This window comes from Pogona vitticeps, chromosome 3 (assembly GCF_051106095.1).
Source record: "Pogona vitticeps strain Pit_001003342236 chromosome 3, PviZW2.1, whole genome shotgun sequence".
NCBI classification, from domain to species: domain Eukaryota; kingdom Metazoa; phylum Chordata; class Lepidosauria; order Squamata; family Agamidae; genus Pogona; species Pogona vitticeps.
In genome coordinates, this window is record NC_135785.1 from 175799349 (window position 1) to 175818401 (window position 19053).

The 19053-nt window shown below is 42.8% G+C and overlaps 1 protein-coding gene across 2 annotated transcripts in view; it reads right to left on the reverse strand.

Annotated features, from left to right (window-relative positions):
- SLC9A7 (solute carrier family 9 member A7) overlaps positions 1–19053 on the reverse strand; it is a 64301-nt gene that overhangs the window by 20436 nt on the left and 24812 nt on the right. For both annotated transcript variants that reach the window (XM_078390345.1, XM_078390343.1), the window contains exons 2-10: positions 12427–12626; positions 10962–11039; positions 9091–9167; positions 5834–5946; positions 5133–5238; positions 4420–4561; positions 3585–3690; positions 1314–1402; positions 3–116 (exon numbers count right to left, since the gene is read on the reverse strand). In XM_078390345.1, the coding sequence (XP_078246471.1) occupies positions 3–116; positions 1314–1402; positions 3585–3690; positions 4420–4561; positions 5133–5238; positions 5834–5946; positions 9091–9167; positions 10962–11039; positions 12427–12626 (1025 nt within the window). The remainder of the gene's footprint in view (positions 1–2; positions 117–1313; positions 1403–3584; positions 3691–4419; positions 4562–5132; positions 5239–5833; positions 5947–9090; positions 9168–10961; positions 11040–12426; positions 12627–19053) is intronic.

Consider the following 19053-nt stretch of genomic DNA (forward strand, 5'->3'; position numbering starts at 1 on the left):
ACAAAAGCTCCAATGATAAAAATAGGGCTGAATACATGCTTTTGGAAAGTAAACAGGGCTAAGCCCATGTAGGAAAAGATGAAGTTCTCAGCCAGGAAGTGCAGAACTTCAAAGAGCTGTAAAGAAAGTGAAAAAGATTTAGTTGGCCACTTGATTTCAATTCAGTTCATACTTACTGAAAGGAGCCACATACTGCATTCAGAAGAGCCTGTTCAAAATAAATAGTCAAACGGAGTGGAAAGCTAGCGGGGAAAGGACTGTTTCGGCCAAAATCAGAAATGTGTTTTGAACCAACAATGTAATATTTTGTATTCTGATATTCAAAACTGCATTATTCTGGATCACCTGGTGCCGTTTCTTTCTTTTCACACTTGTATTAGATGTCTTCTACTATGCGTGTTGACTCGTTTCATCCAACATAATCCTGGGAGAACAAGGTTCAAGTCTCATTGGGTGACTTTGAGCCAGTCACTCACTTTCAAACTGCCCTACCTCCCAGGTCTGTTGGGATAATCCAATGGGAAGGAGGACCATGTTCACTACTTTGGGTCACTTGGCTCAAAAGTGGTTTATAAATGTAACTAACAGGTATATCAATTGATCTCATTGAACAAAAATCACTCCCATTGTATGGGAGATGAAGGTTAGGCTAAACCCTTTCTCCCAATTCCCTGCCATGCAGCACTCCTGCACTCTGAAAAGTACAGTGGTGCCTCGCTTAACTATTGCCCCGCATTACGACAAATCCGCTTTACGACAATCTTTTTGAAATCGCAATTGCAACCGCAAAACGATGATCTAAATGGGGGAATTTCGCTTTGTGATGATCGGTTCCCTGCTTGGGGAACCGATTCTTCGCAAAACGATGTTTTTAAACAGCTGATCGGTGCCTTTCAAAATGCCCTCCCGCTGTTTTCTAGGGACAGATTCCTCGCTATACAGGCAGCGAAAATGGCTGCCGTATGGAGGATCTTTGCTGGACGGTGAGTTTTTACCCCATTGGAACGCATTGAACGGGTTTCAATGCGTTTCAATGGGGTTTTTATTTTCGCTTTACGATGTTTTCGTTTAACGGTGATTTTCCTGGAACGGATTATCATCGTTAAGCGAGGCACCACTGTACAGTCAAGAAGAGTTTGCACCACATAACTCCTATATCTGGACATTTTAACTAATCAGTCTTCAGCAGCACTGGGAAACCATCAGTGGCTTCTGTCTGGTATAAGAAGCCTGACACAAGAAATCAGTCCACAGAGCATAAGCAAACCATGTCTCAGCATCTCAAAAGCAAGACGAAGATGATGTTTTCTCACCTGCTTGGTTCGGCTCCTTGACTCAACTGACAGATTGTTGAAGGTGTAGTGAGCTTGTGTGATCCCACAAAATAGAACAGATACCACACCTGCCAATAAAAACAGGACGTCAGGTAGCACGAAGGGAATCTTTCCTGGCTTCATTGTTTGTTTATTTATTTTTAATTCTTGAAATGTTAAGGACTAGTGCATGCTTGCAACCTTGCCTTGCGGTTTAGCCGTTTCTGTTGTGCTTACTCAGAGTTCTAATGGGAAGTTGTGGGAACTAATCCTGCCTCAAAGATTTATCACCTCTGACAGAAATCCAGTTCTATAATTTCATGTGTCCAGAAGCTGTTGCAACCCTGAGACAGGGACAGGAGTTCTGCATGCCGTATGTTTCCATGTATACGAGCCCCCAATGTATAAGACGCCCTCCCTAATTTTGACCCTCACTGAAGGTGGAGGAGCATTTAAGGGGCAACTGCTTCTCCACCTCTGTCTCCTGCTGCTGCTGCCTCCGCCGCCCTATCACCTCCTCCATTGCAACTGCCGGGGCTCACCTCTAGCTCACGTTGTCGCTGCCTTGTCCCCTGCCCGAAGGGAGTGCAGGAGGAAGTGGTGTGGTGGCAGCAGCAAGAGGCGCCCCAGCATGCGCGAGTGCTCCTTTGCCCCGTCTCCATCTCCTGCTGTTGCCTCTGCCACTGGAGGGGACAAGGCAGCGACGTGAGCTGGAGGTGAGCCCCGGCAGTTGCACTGGAGGAGGCAATGGGCAGCGGCAGCAAGAGGTGCCCGAGCGCACGCAAGTGCTCTTTTGCCTCTGCCTCCTTCCATGTATAAAACGACCCTCAATTTTTCCCCTAATTATTTTAGAAAAAAGTGTTGTTTTATACACAGAAAAATACGGTATTTTCCAAAATATTATATTATGCTATGTTAGGGCTCACATACTGTAGATGTACATTCCATTCAGTCCTACTGTTGTGCAATGATTTCAGACTTGAGCCCTCACACATATTAAGCCCCAATCATTTAAACTGTTTTCAAGAGTTATGAAAATTACAATGGGCACACTCATAACTTTGGAAATCAACGTGAAACTGTTTGGGCATGCAAGCATTCTATGTAGAATCCAACAGCACTGGGCAAGAGGGCAACTGAACTGTAAGACTCAGTGACTCAACTACATTTGAATGCTAGCCTTCAGTCGTATAACACTTTTGTCCACAGTTCGATGCCACTCAACCATATTGCTCCAATACAAAGTAGGATCTTTCTTTTCCCACTGGGTTAAGAAGACATAAACAGCTTCTCGGGATTATAAGAGGTATGGAGCATAAATAAGAGCTAGTGTGCTGTAGTGAATAGAGTGACTAGGACTCAGGAGACCTGAGTTCAAATTCCCACTTAGTTATGGAAGCTCATGGGGGTAGGGAGGCAGCAATGATAGAATCACCTGCATCTCACACATGGTGTGAAAACTCTATTAGTCACCATAAATTGGATGTGACCTACTGGCATAATGCAAGGCATACACTGTTCTTTCAGTACTTATGCATATGCACACTACCTAGGGTTTCCTTTACATAGATGATGAGTGATTCACTATAATATGAGAAGAAAACCTACAGCTAAGATCCAAAGAACCACACTACTGTTTCTTACAGCACAGTGCTGATTCTTGAACAACTAACCACCAACTCTCCTCTACACTGTGCAGAGACCCTTTTTAGAATGGAGAGGACTTTCAACAGTGGGCGGTGAATTATGCAATTAGGGTTTGCTACAAAGAGACAACATTCCTGGTAGGCGTATCCAATTAAAAACACTCTAGCCTCCTAATTGTCAACCTATCTTGCTCTCTGCAAAAATAATCAGAAAAGCAAGTTCCTTTGTTGGACTCATCTGTCTTGACTGTGAAATACATGAAAGCAAATCCAGAACAAACAAGATATAGAACAGTTCAGTTCAGCAAAATTCACATCTTCAGCATGTCACACAACTCCAATATTCATGACCCAAATTGCCCAGCGTTAAGCTTATGGCTTGCTTTAGTTCTGATTTATGCATTCCCAAGGAACTAATCCAGATGGCAGATTCATGCTGTAAATCTTTACAGGAATTTGTGACTGGAAATAAATAATTCCTGGAGAAATTCTTTCAGACATAGCCACAATTTTCACCTTACAAGATCAACAGCTGAAAAGCTTTGATAGTAACAGTCATCTCTGTGTCCACTCAAAATTGCTTGGCCCTGGTGCTAGACCTGCTGATTTACTAAAAGCATCTTACCTGTAAAACCACAGGCTTCAGCCAACAAGAATGTACTCCAAGACATCAGGAAAAAGAGGGCTGTCTCCAGCAAAGGAAAGCAGTGCAGTTTGGTAAACTTTGTTACGTAAGCATTCTTATTAAGGAATAACAAAAGCCATTGTGCATTTTTTTGCCTATACTGTTGGAAAGTAGTGAATTCAGTAAGAGAGAGTGAAACAAGAGATAAGGAAGCAGACCATAGTGGCTCAGGAATCTCTCTTTATGAGCCTTGCCTTTATCCTAATATCTTATTTCCAGCTTGCCTGCCTATGCATTAGCCTATTCCAACTTCCTTTGGATGGAACCTTTAACTTGGAAATCACCCACAACAGACCCTCTAAGGATATGGCTATGCCTTCACAGTTGGTGGCCAGATATCAATTTTCTAGGATCTACTTTGGGTTTTTAAAATTTATTTTAGTAGAATTTTAAGAGCCACCAAATTAACCCAAACCACACATATGCTTATAATCAAGGAATCCAGGGATTTTTTCTGAGGGAAAAAATTTCAAAAGAGGCTACAGTAATTCTATACAAAACCCCACTTCTGATTACCCCTGTCCCAACCAGCTTTCTTCATTCCCACAATGTGTTAGGTGAGGAGTATTTTTGTTGCAGTTCTGCCTAAATTCTTTGGACCCACAAATCCTTGCATATCTACTGCAAGTCACGAAAGAGATCTACCAGAAGATCCAGATCTATCTTCTGCCCACCCACAGTTCCACAAAAAGGATTCCAGAGGAAGCAGGGAGGCCAATCAGTAGCTGGTTTGCAATGGCAAAGAGTCTGAAGTCATTTTGCAGAAAAAGGATATCAAAGCGGTTACAATCCCTGTCACCACTCCCATCATGAAAGACCCACTGAAGATTCCAAGGAAGATGCCAATAGATTTAAAAAAGGCTGCGGCATCAAAAGCGTGGATGTTTCCTCCTGTGGGCTGATATGCTACAATAGAACTGTAACAGAAGTAAATACAGTAGTAGTGAGCTAAATATTTATTCCCAATAGTTCTTCCAATAAACATCTTAGGAGCAGAGATTGAAAAAGTTAGTTTTTGGATTCTAACTACTGGACTCCACTGCTTAGGGGCATTTTAATTTTTTAAAAATAGTACAGTATTTCTAAGCAATGCTTAGAAGTTTGGTATTTCTCATGGGGCCACCTGCTCTGAGACGTCTCCACACCAATGTGAAAATGTCAAAATGAAAACAGCTTCTGGATCTGGATCACAAAAAGATCACAAGAAAATGGTCCGTTTAGGCCATGACATGTATTATGTGGAAACATGTTGTCAAAATTGAAGTGGGAAAAAACAAAAGAGAGAGAGAGAAAGAGAAAATACTGTGTCACTTTAAAAAAAATGATTCATTTTTTATTATAAATAGAGTCTTAGTCTTTAAAGTATCACAATCTCCTGTCCATCTGTCCTTCCTTCCTTTCTTAATTTTGCCAATATGCTGAGGCAGATTAACAGAGCTAATTCTTTTGGAAACAGCTGTATAGAAAACATATAAGCTTTCTACTTACGAAGATAGTACAATTGCAACAGCATCATTTAGAACACTCTCTCCAAACAGCAGTGCGTAAAGATCAACATCAGCATGAAGCTCATTAAAGATCGCCAGTACAGTGACTAATGGAAAGGGGAAAAAAGAGTAAATGTCTTAACACTAGATTTGCTACAAAGGATTCTGAGTACAGACAAATCTGTTATTTAGATTTTCCAACACATTTACGTCCATTAACCATAACACAGGGATCAAGCTTCAATGGGTGCCAAAAAATTAGAGCAAAACCCACTGGTATACTTTTTCTACTCCATACTCAAATTGTGTCTGTTTGTCAGGAAATTAAAAAACAAAAGAAGAGATACTCTCATTGGGAACAACTAAGGCATTGTGAACAAGCTTTTAAGTACTCCAGAAACATTTGGACATTTATAGACATTCTTGCGTTTTTACCAGCTTTTCCTCCTGCCAGCTCAAGGCAGTGTACATGGCTCTTGTCCCTCTGATTCTGCCATGGTACCCAAGATTACTCACTGAGAATTTGAACCGAGGTCAACTGAGTCATAATTCAAAACTCTAATGACTTCTCCACACTAGAGAAATATTATTACAGATGCAAACAGAGCAAAAGGTTCAAAAGAAATTTGTATTAAGGTTGCTGTAAAATTTATTTAAGTGGACAATGGATGTAGAAATGCATTTTAAAAGCTGGTTTTGTACCTGGATCAGTAGCAGATATAATGGCTCCAAAGAAAAGACAATCTGTGTAATAGAATTTATCAGAGAGTTGTCCCACCAACTTCATGAGTTTTACTACACCATACATAAGATTCCTGTTGATTTAAAAATAAAGGATGCTGTGAAACAACATTTCTGAACTTCTTGACACCAGTTGACTGTGAACTTTGTCTATTACCCTTTTTAGTTAAAAAAAACTGGACAGTGTACATTTCTCTTTCAAGTAACTCTGCTGTTGACAGCTATATAACCTACAGTATTGATAGTCATGTGGAGGGAAAACCATGCAGCCAACGGGTGCTCATTCCCAAATGAGTGGACTTAAAATTACCAACATAATCCTTCTTCCAATACAGTATTTGGACATTTGCCTAAGAGAAATCAGAGGGCGGAAGAAAGAGCAGGGTACACCCAAAGCTCTGAAGTTCTCTGGAACATGGGGAACAAAGAAAAGACTTCATTTCACTCTCAGGCATTGCACGTATACAAAACTGGGAAGGCACACAGATATATGCATCATGTTCACTGCAGCATGTCTCCCATCTTCTTTCAGCAAACACGATGAGCACCAGTTCTTGTTCAAGCTGGGAACCATTCCTGAAGTCACACCAAGTTCTGGAATTCCCTCAAGTTCATAACAAACACTGCCTGACTGTGGGAGCAACCCTTCCTTCCAAGCTTGACATGTATATGCTCAGCTGCACTTTGGAAAGTGCCCAAACCAACTCAAAAGCAGTATAATATGCATAAATTAAAATCCGCTTTTGATTTAACAGCTGGTGAGAAGGCTCTGCAGCTCAGTGTGGTACCAGAAACAAGACCACCAGTACCTTGGGTACATCTATTGGGCTTCTGACACACATTTTGGCCACCTGCTAAGAATAAACAAAGGCATGAACCCCTGCTGTGAGTTAAGGACTAGGCATGGGGTTTTCATAGGTCTTGGACATCAGCACCCAGGATTCACCAGGAATTCTAGCCAGCAAATCACAATCCTCACATGAATTTTCTATTAAACATGAACGTGAAATGAAAGCTCCATCAACCATTTGTTTTTGAAGAAGAAAAAGCAATGTGTGGGAGTAGGTAAGCTCCATGGGAGCTGCAAGGGATCAGGGGACTAGCAGTGTCTCTGCCTATTAAGCTCTGTAGAGCAGGGGTCCCCAGTCCCCAGACTGGTACTAGTCCATGGCCTTGGAAGGACTGGGTGGCCAGTACAGATGAGCAGCGAGCAGGAGGTGAGTGGCAAGTGAAGCTCCCCTCCTGCTGCTACTAGATCAGCTGTGCTTGTGGCATTAGAATCAAATAGGAGCCTGCACTCCTATTAGGTTCTAAGCTGCTGCTGATCTACGGGAACAGGAGGCATAGCTTCAATTGCAGCTCACTTCCTGCTCCTGCTCGCCATTTCCTTTATGAGCTCGATTCAAAGCTATCCACCAACAACCTACTGCATAACAAGTTATACCCCCCAGCCTGTCCTTGGGAGAATGGTCTTCAACTAAACCAGTCCCTGGTGTCAAAAAGGTTGGTGACCACCGCTATAGAGGATGCTTCTTTAAAAAAAAACTAGTAGCCCCCTAATACTTTGCAGCTCCATGGAGTTTAGCTACTCCTATCTATTTCCTCTGCCTTCTTCACAGGAACAAAATGGCTGACAAAGCCTTCATTTTCTGCCTGTTAATAACTGAAAACCCCTGTGAGGACTTTGCTTTCTTGCTTTAAGCCCTAGAATTCTGGCTCGGGGCACCTCTGGAGAATTCCGGGGGGTTAAATTTATCTCATACCCATTAAAGCCAGTTACAAACCAATATATATATTTTAGGTAGAGGAAACTGCTCACAGATATGTGAATTTAAAGCAGAAGTCTGGAAATAAGATCTCAGTTCACCTGATATTGAAACAGAGGTTGTGCCCAATAAAGCTTAGAAAAAACAGAATGGATATGCTACAATTCCCTTTCATAGCTTGTTCCAAAACTAAAAAGATAAAATGTGCCATCTATCTTTTAGTTTTTTCCTAGGAAAAAATTAGTTCCATAGAATGAAAATACTTCCTGAAAGGTAGTTAAGTTGTCATATTTTTGAATGCATGTGAAAAAAGCAAGAACTCAAGGGAACATTAAAAATGAAACTCAGCTTCTGGACTCTTCTCTGTGCACTTAATCGCTTAAGCAGAGATCAAATGACAAACGGACAGTTTACAACTTCCACTTCCCTCCTGTAACTTCAAAGAAGGGTTGAGCAGACACTTCTGTGCTCATCTTCTTTCAAGAAGACCCTAACACCTTATGCTGCAACCCCTACCCTGAGGAGAGTCCATTTGCTTCCTTTCCCAGAAATGCAATGCATTAGGCAATACCTTCATTAGACTACTAAAAACCCATACAATCTGCTAGCTTTCATGGATCAAAGCCTATTTCTTCAGGCATGCACCAGTGTCTTGTTGATAGTGCAGAGAATTTGCCTACTCCTGCAATGTATTCTATAAGGACTATATGGCTGTCTTCAATTTTTCCCCCAGAGGTGTATGTCTTTTGTCTTGTAGAATGATCAAAGCAGATCAAGTGCATAAAAGGGACTTGGGGAATACTATGTTTTGTCTCAATCACAGCCTCAGCCTTTCAGGGGGGAAAAACTGGTCTATAAGGGGGACAATGTTTCTTCCCATATTCAGAGATCCCACCTGACTCTTGAGGAGGACTGTGAAAATGTGCCAGGTTTAGCCTCATGGAGGGGAACTCAGAGCAACTCCATCTCTCTGCTTAGGTATGAGCCAGATAGGGTAAATAAAATGTTATTCTTTTTGGTGAGTTCCTGCTGGAATGCTATACTCACACTTCCTCCTTATTTTTGAGTAACCTTCTCTTGTAACTGTGTGAAACTTGGATTCTTTTTAATTGTCTCTTTTCCCCTTTTCTTCTTCTTATAAAATTAAAAAATCCTTTCAAGCAATTGTCTGGATAATAAATGAGAGGGAAATGTGATACAAAAATCCAGTCCTAGTGTCAACCACTACAGATGCCATATTACTACTGAGTTGTAATATGGCATTTGTATGCAAACCAACTTAATTTCACTGAACTCAGCAGACCAGAAGAAACACAGTAACTCCAGTGATTCAACTCTTGCAAATCACTTAAGCCATTTCCCCCCAAAGAAGACAAATGATGCAATCATTTATCACTTCAGATTGAGAAACAATCCAAGCGCTACCCAAAGGAGTGGCAAAACTCAACTCACCCAATAATGAAACACGAAACTGCAGTTCCCAGGAAAGCATATGTCAATATAGACCCCAAATTCCTGAAGAAATGCCTCTACAGAAGAAAAATAAATTAAGCACAAGCAGATAAGAGGTGTTCTTAAGAATTTCTTCCAAAACAGAATTCTGCAATACAGTTATGTCACCTTCTGCTTACCTGGACTGTTTTAGCCTTGCTATACAATCTTTCTGAAGTATTGGGGAAAGAAATGCCAATCACATCTGAATCCTCTTTTCTTATCAACGTACCCAGATATCTTTTGATTTGTATTCCTGCACTGAGCAGGGAGTTGGACATGATGGACTTAGAGGCCCCTTCCAACTTCATTATTCTATGGTTTGCTTTGGATATGGTGCACATAAAATCAAGGATTCTCTCCATTCAGCGCTATTAGTCATTGCAGAATCATCCCAAGACTGGGAAATATACTCGTTATGTCCACCCGCACAGGTGGAGATAACGATGATTGCGCCCCATGGGGCCGGATGGTCCACTCACCAATGTGCTAATGCTGTGGGGTCTGCCCTGCCATCCTATCGCTCTGGAGATTGTGATTGCTTAGCCACTCCTGGCAGGAGGAAGAATGACGAGTCTCTCTGCCAGGTCGAAGAGTGGCTCGTCAATTGTGATGTGTGTGGGGTATTCGTATTTGTATATGAATACCCCCATCTCTACTCATATGTTCACAGCAAAAGGGAAGCACAAGTTCAAAAGGGAAGTTCAAGAGTGAGATCCAGCTGGCTCTGCAAGTACCGCAGAGTGATCCTAGCTTTGATTCCTGCTTACCTCCCTTCGGGTAAGGAAGCTGAGGAGAGGGAAGCAATAGTCATGTTCTTGGCTGCTGCAGTAGCAGCAGAAAGTTTCATTCAGCACTTCTCTTGGAAACCAGAGATATCAGCTTTTAAGACCCAAGAGGGAACACAGTTTACTCAAAGATCAGGTTGTATCGCCTTACATTTTGAATGCAACAACACATTCTTATGAAGAAAAACCCTTTATTCCAGGCCCTGAAATAAATTTATCCTCAAAAACGGAAGGCCTGACCCTGTAATAGGCAGGCCTGTATTCATTAGGCAAGTATGACACAATGGCACATATGTCTGCACCAGTGTCTTCGACCTGCATAAGTATCCCACTGGATCAAATCCATTACCCAGCTATAAAGTTTTCAGTGTTTTAGCTGTGGCTAGGATGGGGGGAACATGGTGGCGCTGTGGGCTAAACCGCAGAAGCCTGTGCTGCAGGGTCAGAAGACCAAACAGTTGTAAGATCGAATCCACACGACGGAGTGAGCTCCCGTCGCTTGTCCCAGCTCCCGCCAACCTAGTGGTTCGAAAGCATGCAAATGCAAGTAGATAAATAGGGACCACCTTGGTGGGAAGGTAACAGCGTTCCGTGTCTAAGTCGCACTGGCCATGTGACCACGGAAGATTGTCTTCGGACAAAACGCTGGCTCTATGGCTTGGAAATGGGGATGAGCACCGCCCCCTAGAGTCGAACACGACTGGACAAAAATTGTCAAGGGGAACCTTTACCTTTGGATGGGGGGGGGATATCAACTATAATCATATTGAAATGCATTAAAACAGTATACTAACAGCAGCGTTTGTGGAAAAACAGAGCCATTGCAATATAACACCAAAATAGCCTGCTGGCATAAAGCCTTTACTGCAATATAGTATATTAAATTGGAAGCAGAAGAAAGAAACAGGTAACTCTTAAGCAAAATATGTTTGTGTTCAAGAGGGCAGCAGTAAAATGTAGCAATCAACAACTTCACATTACACAAACAAGAAGGAAATTCATATACAGGGAGGGGGGCAGAGCAGAAAAGCTTTCAAGGCTTACCTTCTTCAAGCTATAGCCAGCATGAAAAATAATGGGAGGCAGAAGGATGTTGAAAAATACTTCTGGGTCAAAGGTTACCTTAAAATAGAGAGAGAGGGAGAGAAATATGTGCACATTGTTATAAAATATTTCCACGTGACTATTTTGAACACCTGTGCAATCTACATCCAGATTTCCCGTATTAGTCTCTTCCAAATTACATCAACTTAAAAAAAAGTGAATAGAGAACAATGGAATATAAAAAAGGAAGGCTTAATTGCAATGGATTCTGAAAGTGCTTAGTCCAAAATCTAAACTCCGTACAGTATTAGGATGAAATCCTTCTTAAGCCATTCTGCCCCCACGAAAAAAGGAACGAAACTGTGAGAAAGCATGCTGGGTAGAGATCAGGCACCGAGGAAGCAAACATCTGGCTTCTCCACAAAGAGCTGTGAGCTTCAAATGGAGTTTGACTTTGCAGCTGGAAGACCAAAGTTCTTCCAGCTGTCTTGGCTTCTTTGTTCCCAAGCCAAGACAGATAATATTTTCTCCTGTAGTCCAACAATGCATCACCTGAGAGTCCTACCTGAATGTCTGCTGTTTCTCTCCCTGCTCTATCACAGCTGGGACAGAAGAGAGAGATAACGCCTGTTCTTGTAAAAAATTTTGTCTCTCTTCCTCCTCTTAACCCACTCAATCCCCCCTCCCCCAGCCTTTTGCAAGACTCTGATGAATAGCATCTTGTGACCCTGAAAACTCACACAAAATGTTCTGCCTTTTTTAATTTCGGTGAGGGGCAGCCTACTCAAGGTATCTCTCTAATAAGGAGTTTCAACTCTTGATTTTGTTCAACGGTCAACACAGCTGCCTCTGTATTTCAAATGTGCTTCCCCCACCCAACCGACCACATTTCAAGAGTACCCCAATGCCCAGGGTTGATTCAGACAACCACCTGTTTCCAAAATAAGCCATTTCCTCTCCTACAGCCAAGATTACAGTGGTCTGCATTTTACAGACAGTCAATCTGCAAAGGTGCACGAGATGGCAAATAAGGTAGGTGTCCTTGGGCAAGTCACCTTCTGCATCTGCCGCCCAACTTGCACGATGAGACCATCAGCAACCTACATCACACTGACTATTGTGAAGAAGAATGAAAAATAGCTGATGTAATAGCAAATGTTGATTAAGGCACTGTAGTCAGGACAAGGTGCTACGCATGGGGTGCATGACAGAATTAACTCAAACTTCAGCCTCTGGTTTTAGAGAGCTCTCTATCAAATTACAGGGAGCAGTAAGCATCAATTGTAGCATGTTAACAACAACAGAAGATTGAAGGGAGGGGTTTCATACCACACCTGAACAACATTACAAGTTATGGCCTGCTGCCCTGGAATAGCCAATGTTCAGCTTTGAAACACAATATGGAAACAGGAGAACACAAGACAAATGTTTTCAGTAACCAGAATTGGCAAAATGCGGCCCTTACTTTTCGCAGCATATCATTCTGTTCCACGTTGTAGATTTTTCCAGGGCTTATTTCTCCCTTTAAAGTATATTCAAAAAACTTCCCACTGATGTTGACCAACAGAGTTGTATATGCCCGATCCTCTTGAGAGCAACTGAATGGTTTGTCATGGCCGCTGGTCGGAGGTATGCCGTATCTCAAGATCACACCAACAATCAGTCCTGAAACACAGATGTGGAGTCACAACTTACATTTATTTCCAGATTTTCCATATCTCCCCCTCACCCAAAATGATGCCCCCACCATGGTTTATTTGACATTTTCTATGAAGCTTCAATAATTTGTACCACACACAAACAGGCAACTGGGTAGGAAAAAATTCTCCTTCTTAAGGGATGATTATACTGCAGAGCCTGGAAGTTACACTTATACCCTACAATTCTCAGAATCCCTCAGCCAGCATTTTATGTCAAATTGAGGGACAGAACTTTCAGATTTTCAAGACTTCCTCCTATACTTCACTCAGAAATTTCTCCCCCATGACAGAATTATGAGAGTTAAAATCCAGAAGCAGAAGAGGTTAGGACAGACCTCCATGCTCTTCTTGCATTGCTTCTTCTTCAAACAACAATAAAAATGCTCCACTGCACTTCAGGAGTCCCAAAGGGTCCAGGTAGCTGGCTCAAGGTTGACGCAGCCTTCTATCCTTCTGAGGTTGATGAAATGAGTACCAAGCTCACTGGGGGCAAAGTTTTGTTTGTATAATTATTGTGTAAACCACCCAGAGACTGCTTTAGCACCACAGTGCGGTATATAACAACAACAACAACAACAACAAACACAGCAAGGATCTCTGCAACTTATGAAGATGAATGAGTAGGTGAGTCCTGACACCCATTAGACCATAGAATGCAACTACCTATCTCATGCAACTTTGCAGGTTGTAGAGAGCCTTGGGACTCCCACAGTGCAACGGCGCACTTTTCTTGCTGTTCAAAGAAGAAGCGGCACTGGAAAAGCATGGAGGCAGGGATGGCTAGTCTAACCTCTTCTGGTTTGGGGGCTTTCACTCCCATAATTCTGCCTGGGGTGTGTGTGTTCTAGGCAAATTCTGGGGTGCTAAAATGCTGAAAAAGCATACCCTACCCAGACCCATCAGTGTTATGTGTCTCCAAGTTGCATCTAACTTATAGCGATGCTACTGGGGTTTTTAAGGTAAATGAGATATTTAAGGAGCAGTTTTGCCAGTGCCACTGTCCCAATGAGTTTCCATGGTTGAGCAGGAATTTGAACTCAGATCTCCTGAGTCCTAGTTGGTCACTCAATACACTACACTACATTGGGTACTTTGCCAATTATTATTTATACTGAATATAGGTGGATTTCAAACTTGAGTGAGCTACTTTGTTTATTAGCAATCGTGGAAGCCCATCAACTAGAACGAAGTACAGAATGGAGGCCTAAAATGGTGGCTCTGACGTTGCAGCTAATTACTGTAATTACCCCGGGGTTCCCTGTGGGCATTTGCATGCCCTCCTCATACAAGTACAAATCTATATCTACGTTATCATAGATCGGGGATTCTAACAGCTTAGTTACAGTGGTACCTCGCTAGACAACGACCTCGCAAAACGACGAATCCACATGACGACCAGGTTTCGCGATCGCTATAGCAATTCGCAAAACAGTGATTCCAATGGGCAATTTTCATGTGACGATGATTTGGTCCGTGCTTCGCAGACCATTTTTTCACAAGACGATGGTTTTTACAGCTGATCGGCGGCTTCACAAAATGGTTTCCCTATTTTTTCAGGACAGGTGCTTCGCAGGACAGCCATTTTTACAGCTAATCGGCACTTCGCAAAATGGCTGTCCTATGGGTGATCTTCGCAAAACAATGACAATTTTTCCCCATTGGAATGCACTAAACGGGTTTCAAGACGATGATTTTGCTAAACAGCGATTTTCACAGAACAAATTCTCGTCGTCATGTGGGGCACCACTGTAGTTGAGATGAAGGACTATGTTTGCCATTCTTAAACAACAAAAACCAAGAGACTTTTCTGCTTTACTGCATATCATCCAGCAACCTACTAGTAAACCGGATCAACCTTCTCTCCCACAAACAATTTATACTGGCTCAAAGTAACTGTCCCTAGATCACCGGCAGTTCCCTTTTCCAGAAGTGCTCTCAGAAATATCAGGGATCAGGTTCTGCGGCCTTGTTCGCACAAAGCATGTACCACACCACTCCACTCTGTTTCATCCTTTAACATATACAGCATGACATTATTGTAAAGGTCTTGCACTGACACACAAGTTGTCTTATACTTACTAATTTATACAGAATTACTGTATTTTCTCCGTCTGATACACACTCATCCACACTCAGAACTGTTAGATTAATTTTTAAATGTTTCCAACTAGTTACATGGTGAGCCCTCATGTCTCCCATCTAGACCACAGATCAGCTCCACACCCTAAGGAATGGCAATTAACAATTCATGAAACATTGTAAGATGGTGTAAAATATAACATCAATTTACTTGTCAAGTAACTATTTTTACTGGGATACTACCAGGGGTAACTATAAAGGTAAAGGTAAAGGTTCCCCTTGACAATTTTTGTCCAGTCATGTTCGACTCTAGGGGGCGGTGCTCATCCCCGTTTCCAAGCCATAGAGCCAGCGTTTTGTCCGAAGACAATCTTCCGTGGTCACATGGCCAGTGAGACTTAGACACGGAACGCTGTTACCTTCCCACCAAGGTGGTCCCTATTTATCTACTTGCATTTGCATGCTTTCGAACCGCTAAGTTGGCGGGAGCTGGGACAAGCGATGGGAGCTCACTCCGTCGCGTGGATTCGATCTTACGACTGCTTGGCCTTCTGACCCTGCAGCACAGGCTTCTGCGGTTTAGCCCACAGCGCCACCACGTCCCTATGGGGTAACTATATCTCACCAAAAATAATCACTAGATAAGAAAAGTGGACACCACACAAGTTTTATTTTATAGGGAAAAAAGGATCTCAGGTTTATTTCACTAACAGGAATATTAAGAAAAAGCAGTTACGAGGTGGAAATGTTACGGTCCTAAGAGAAAACAGAAATAGTAATGGAGCACAAGCATAAACAAAAGGAAGAAAAAAAAACAAAAAGGAAGAACAGCGGCAGGAAAAACAGAGGAGAGAAATCACAGCATCACAGACAGAATGATGTTGGTCTCTCAGTTCTTATTCTAGGCTAATGAAAAATTGCCCTACTGTCTGTATTCTGGCTTAAACAAAGAATGGCATGCTGACCTCCTCTAGAGACCACAGTAAGTGAGTAGCACCACATTACAAAAGATGGAGTCAATTCACCCTGTTGTATTCCATTATTCTTTAATCTCAGTCACCCTGAACTCAACATGGTACAGTCCCAAAATTATTTCAGTTAGGTTCTAAAGATAAAATGCAAGACAAGTCAGACTCAATAACTGACCTGTTTCTCCCCCCCCCCCAAGGGTAAAGCCTTGTTGGTCTTGCGGCACCTTAAAGACTAGCAAGCACTGGACAAGATAGGCTACAGTCCAGAAAAATGTAAGGAGAATAAAATTTGTCAGACTTTAAGGTGTCACAAGACACCTTGTAGCTGTACCTTTGTGTGCTTTCCTGACTTGATCAACAGATTCATGTTTTGATAAGAAATCTCTACCCAAGTACAGTGGGACCTCGACTTACGAACGTCCCTACCTGAGAACATTTCGACTTATGAACAGCTCCATTCTCAAAAAGTTTTTATCGACTTGCAAATGGAGCCTCAACCTACGAACGAGAAAAAGGCAGGGGAAAGGGGTGGGAAATTCAAATTTCCTCTGCCTTTTTTTCGTTCCATTCAAACCATTGGTGATGAAGAGGCTGCTCTTTCGCCCCAATGGTTAGGAAAAGGGACCCCCCAGGAGGTCTCTGATGGTGACGGCAAAGCTCCCAGGGCTTCCCCGTCGTCATCGGAGACCTCCTGGGGGTCCCCCACCACCGCGATCGACGCCTTCGGAGGTCTCCAGAGGCCTCCTGGGGGTCTGATCGCAGTAGCAGCGGAGCAATTTTAAATTTCCCACCCTTTTCCGCTGCTGTGATCAGACCCCCAGGAGATCCCAGGGCTTCCCCGCCACCATCGGAGACCCCCTGGGGGTCCCCTGCCACCATGATCGGCACCTTCAGGCTTCCCCTGGTAGGCCTGGTCTACCACACTTTCCCAGGGGGTAGACCAGGGGTAGACCAGGAGGTCTCCGATGGTGGCAGGGAAGCCCTGGGAGACCTCCTGGGGGTCCCCCGCCACTGCAATCGGAGGCAGTGGTCACCCAGCACCAGGAGGCTTGAACTGGCCAGGCGCTTGGCCGCTCGCCCCCGGCTGCGGGGTGCCGGGAGGCTTGAGCTGGCTGGGCGCTTGGAGGCTTCAGACTGGTAAGTCCTTTTTTTAAAAAAACTATTCTAGGTGGGTTTTGGAGAGTGGGTTTGGACTGGGGAGTTATGTTTCTGTGCTGTGTTGTGTTGCTTTGTTTTCGGATTTTATTTTTATTTTTATTTTTGCAGTCCCAGCATGGGACTTGCTCTGTTTATGTTTATTTTTATTTGGTATTTTTTGGAAATGCTGGAAGGGATTAATCCCGTTCCCATGCATTTCAATGGGAAATGGTACTTCGACTTACAAATGTTATGACTTACGAACGCCATTCCAATATGGATTACAGTACATTCGTAAATCGAGGTACCAATGTACAAGTGAGCTTATAGCTTCATTATCTCAGTACAGATCCAGAACGTTAAGTCTCCTTAGCCAATTTTGTCAAACATTTCACCAAACATTAGTTGTCCCTCTGACAGCAAGCGCAGTGTATTAACTTGTGTTTGTTAAAGCCAAAAATGAAAAAAGAGTAATAATACAGCAAATCTTTGTGTACGACACTGACTTGAATAGCTAGGGCTAGGGCAGGAGACCTTTTGGTACTGGAAACTTTCCAAGTAACTGCTTTTAAGATGTCACACATTTCTCCTCAACAGAGTTTGCAGAAAATAGCAAATCATAAGGGACTGAGCGGTGCAATAGCACATCTCTTAGTGCAGGAATGGGTTACTGTGACCTCCTAGAAAGATGTTTTTGGCCTACAGTTCTCACGGACCCTAGCCAACATAGTCTGTGGTAAAATATTATGGGAATTGCAATCAAAATGTTGGAGAGCCACAGTGTCCCACATATGTTCGAACAGAAACAAAACTAGAAAAGACATTCATTATACAAAAAATAAAAGTACACAGAAGGTAAAGGTAAAGGTTCCCCTTGACAATTTTTGTCCAGTCGTGTTCGACTCTAGGGGGCGGTGCTCATCCCCGTTTCCAAGCCATAGAGCCAGCGTTTTGTCCGAAGACAATCTTCCGTGGTCACATGGCCAGTGCGACTTAGACACGGAACGCTGTTACCTTCCCACCGAGGTGGTCCCTATTTATCTACTTGCATTTGCATGCTTTCGAACCGCTAGGTTGGCAGGAGCTGGAACAAGCGACGGGAGCTCACTCCGTCGCGTGGATTCGATCTTACGACTGCTTGGCCTTCTGACCCTGCAGCACAGGCTTCTGCGGTTTAGCCCACAGCGCCACCACGTCCCTATGGGGTAACTATATCTCACCAAAAATAATCACTAGATAAGAAAAGTGGACACCACACAAGTTTTATTTTATAGGGAAAAAAGGATCTCAGGTTTATTTCACTAACAGGAATATTAAGAAAAAGCAGTTACGAGGTGGAAATGTTACGGTCCTAAGAGAAAACAGAAATAGTAATGGAGCACAAGCATAAACAAAAGGAAGAAAAAAAAACAAAAAGGAAGAACAGCGGCAGGAAAAACAGAGGAGAGAAATCACAGCATCACAGACAGAATGATGTTGGTCTCTCAGTTCTTATTCTAGGCTAATGAAAAATTGCCCTACTGTCTGTATTCTGGCTTAAACAAAGAATGGCATGCTGACCTCCTCTAGAGACCACAGTAAGTGAGTAGCACCACATTACAAAAGATGGAGTCAATTCACCCTGTTGTATTCCATTATTCTTTAATCTCAGTCACCCTGAACTCAACATGGTACAGTCCCAAAATTATTTCAGTTAGGTTCTAAAGATAAAATGCAAGACAAGTCAGACTCAATAACTGACCTGTTTCTCCCCCCCCCCCAAGGGTAAAGCCTTGTTGGTCTTGCGGCACCTTAAAGACTAGCAAGCACTGGACAAGATAGGCTACAGTCCAGAAAAATGTAAGGAGAATAAAATTTGTCAGACTTTAAGGTGTCACAAGACACCTTGTAGCTGTACCTTTGTGTGCTTTCCTGACTTGATCAACAGATTCATGTTTTGATAAGAAATCTCTACCCAAGTACAGTGGGACCTCGACTTACGAACGTCCCTACCTGAGAACATTTCGACTTATGAACAGCTCCATTCTCAAAAAGTTTTTATCGACTTGCAAATGGAGCCTCAACCTACGAACGAGAAAAAGGCAGGGGAAAGGGGTGGGAAATTCAAATTTCCTCTGCCTTTTTTTCGTTCCATTCAAACCATTGGTGATGAAGAGGCTGCTCTTTCGCCCCAATGGTTAGGAAAAGGGACCCCCCAGGAGGTCT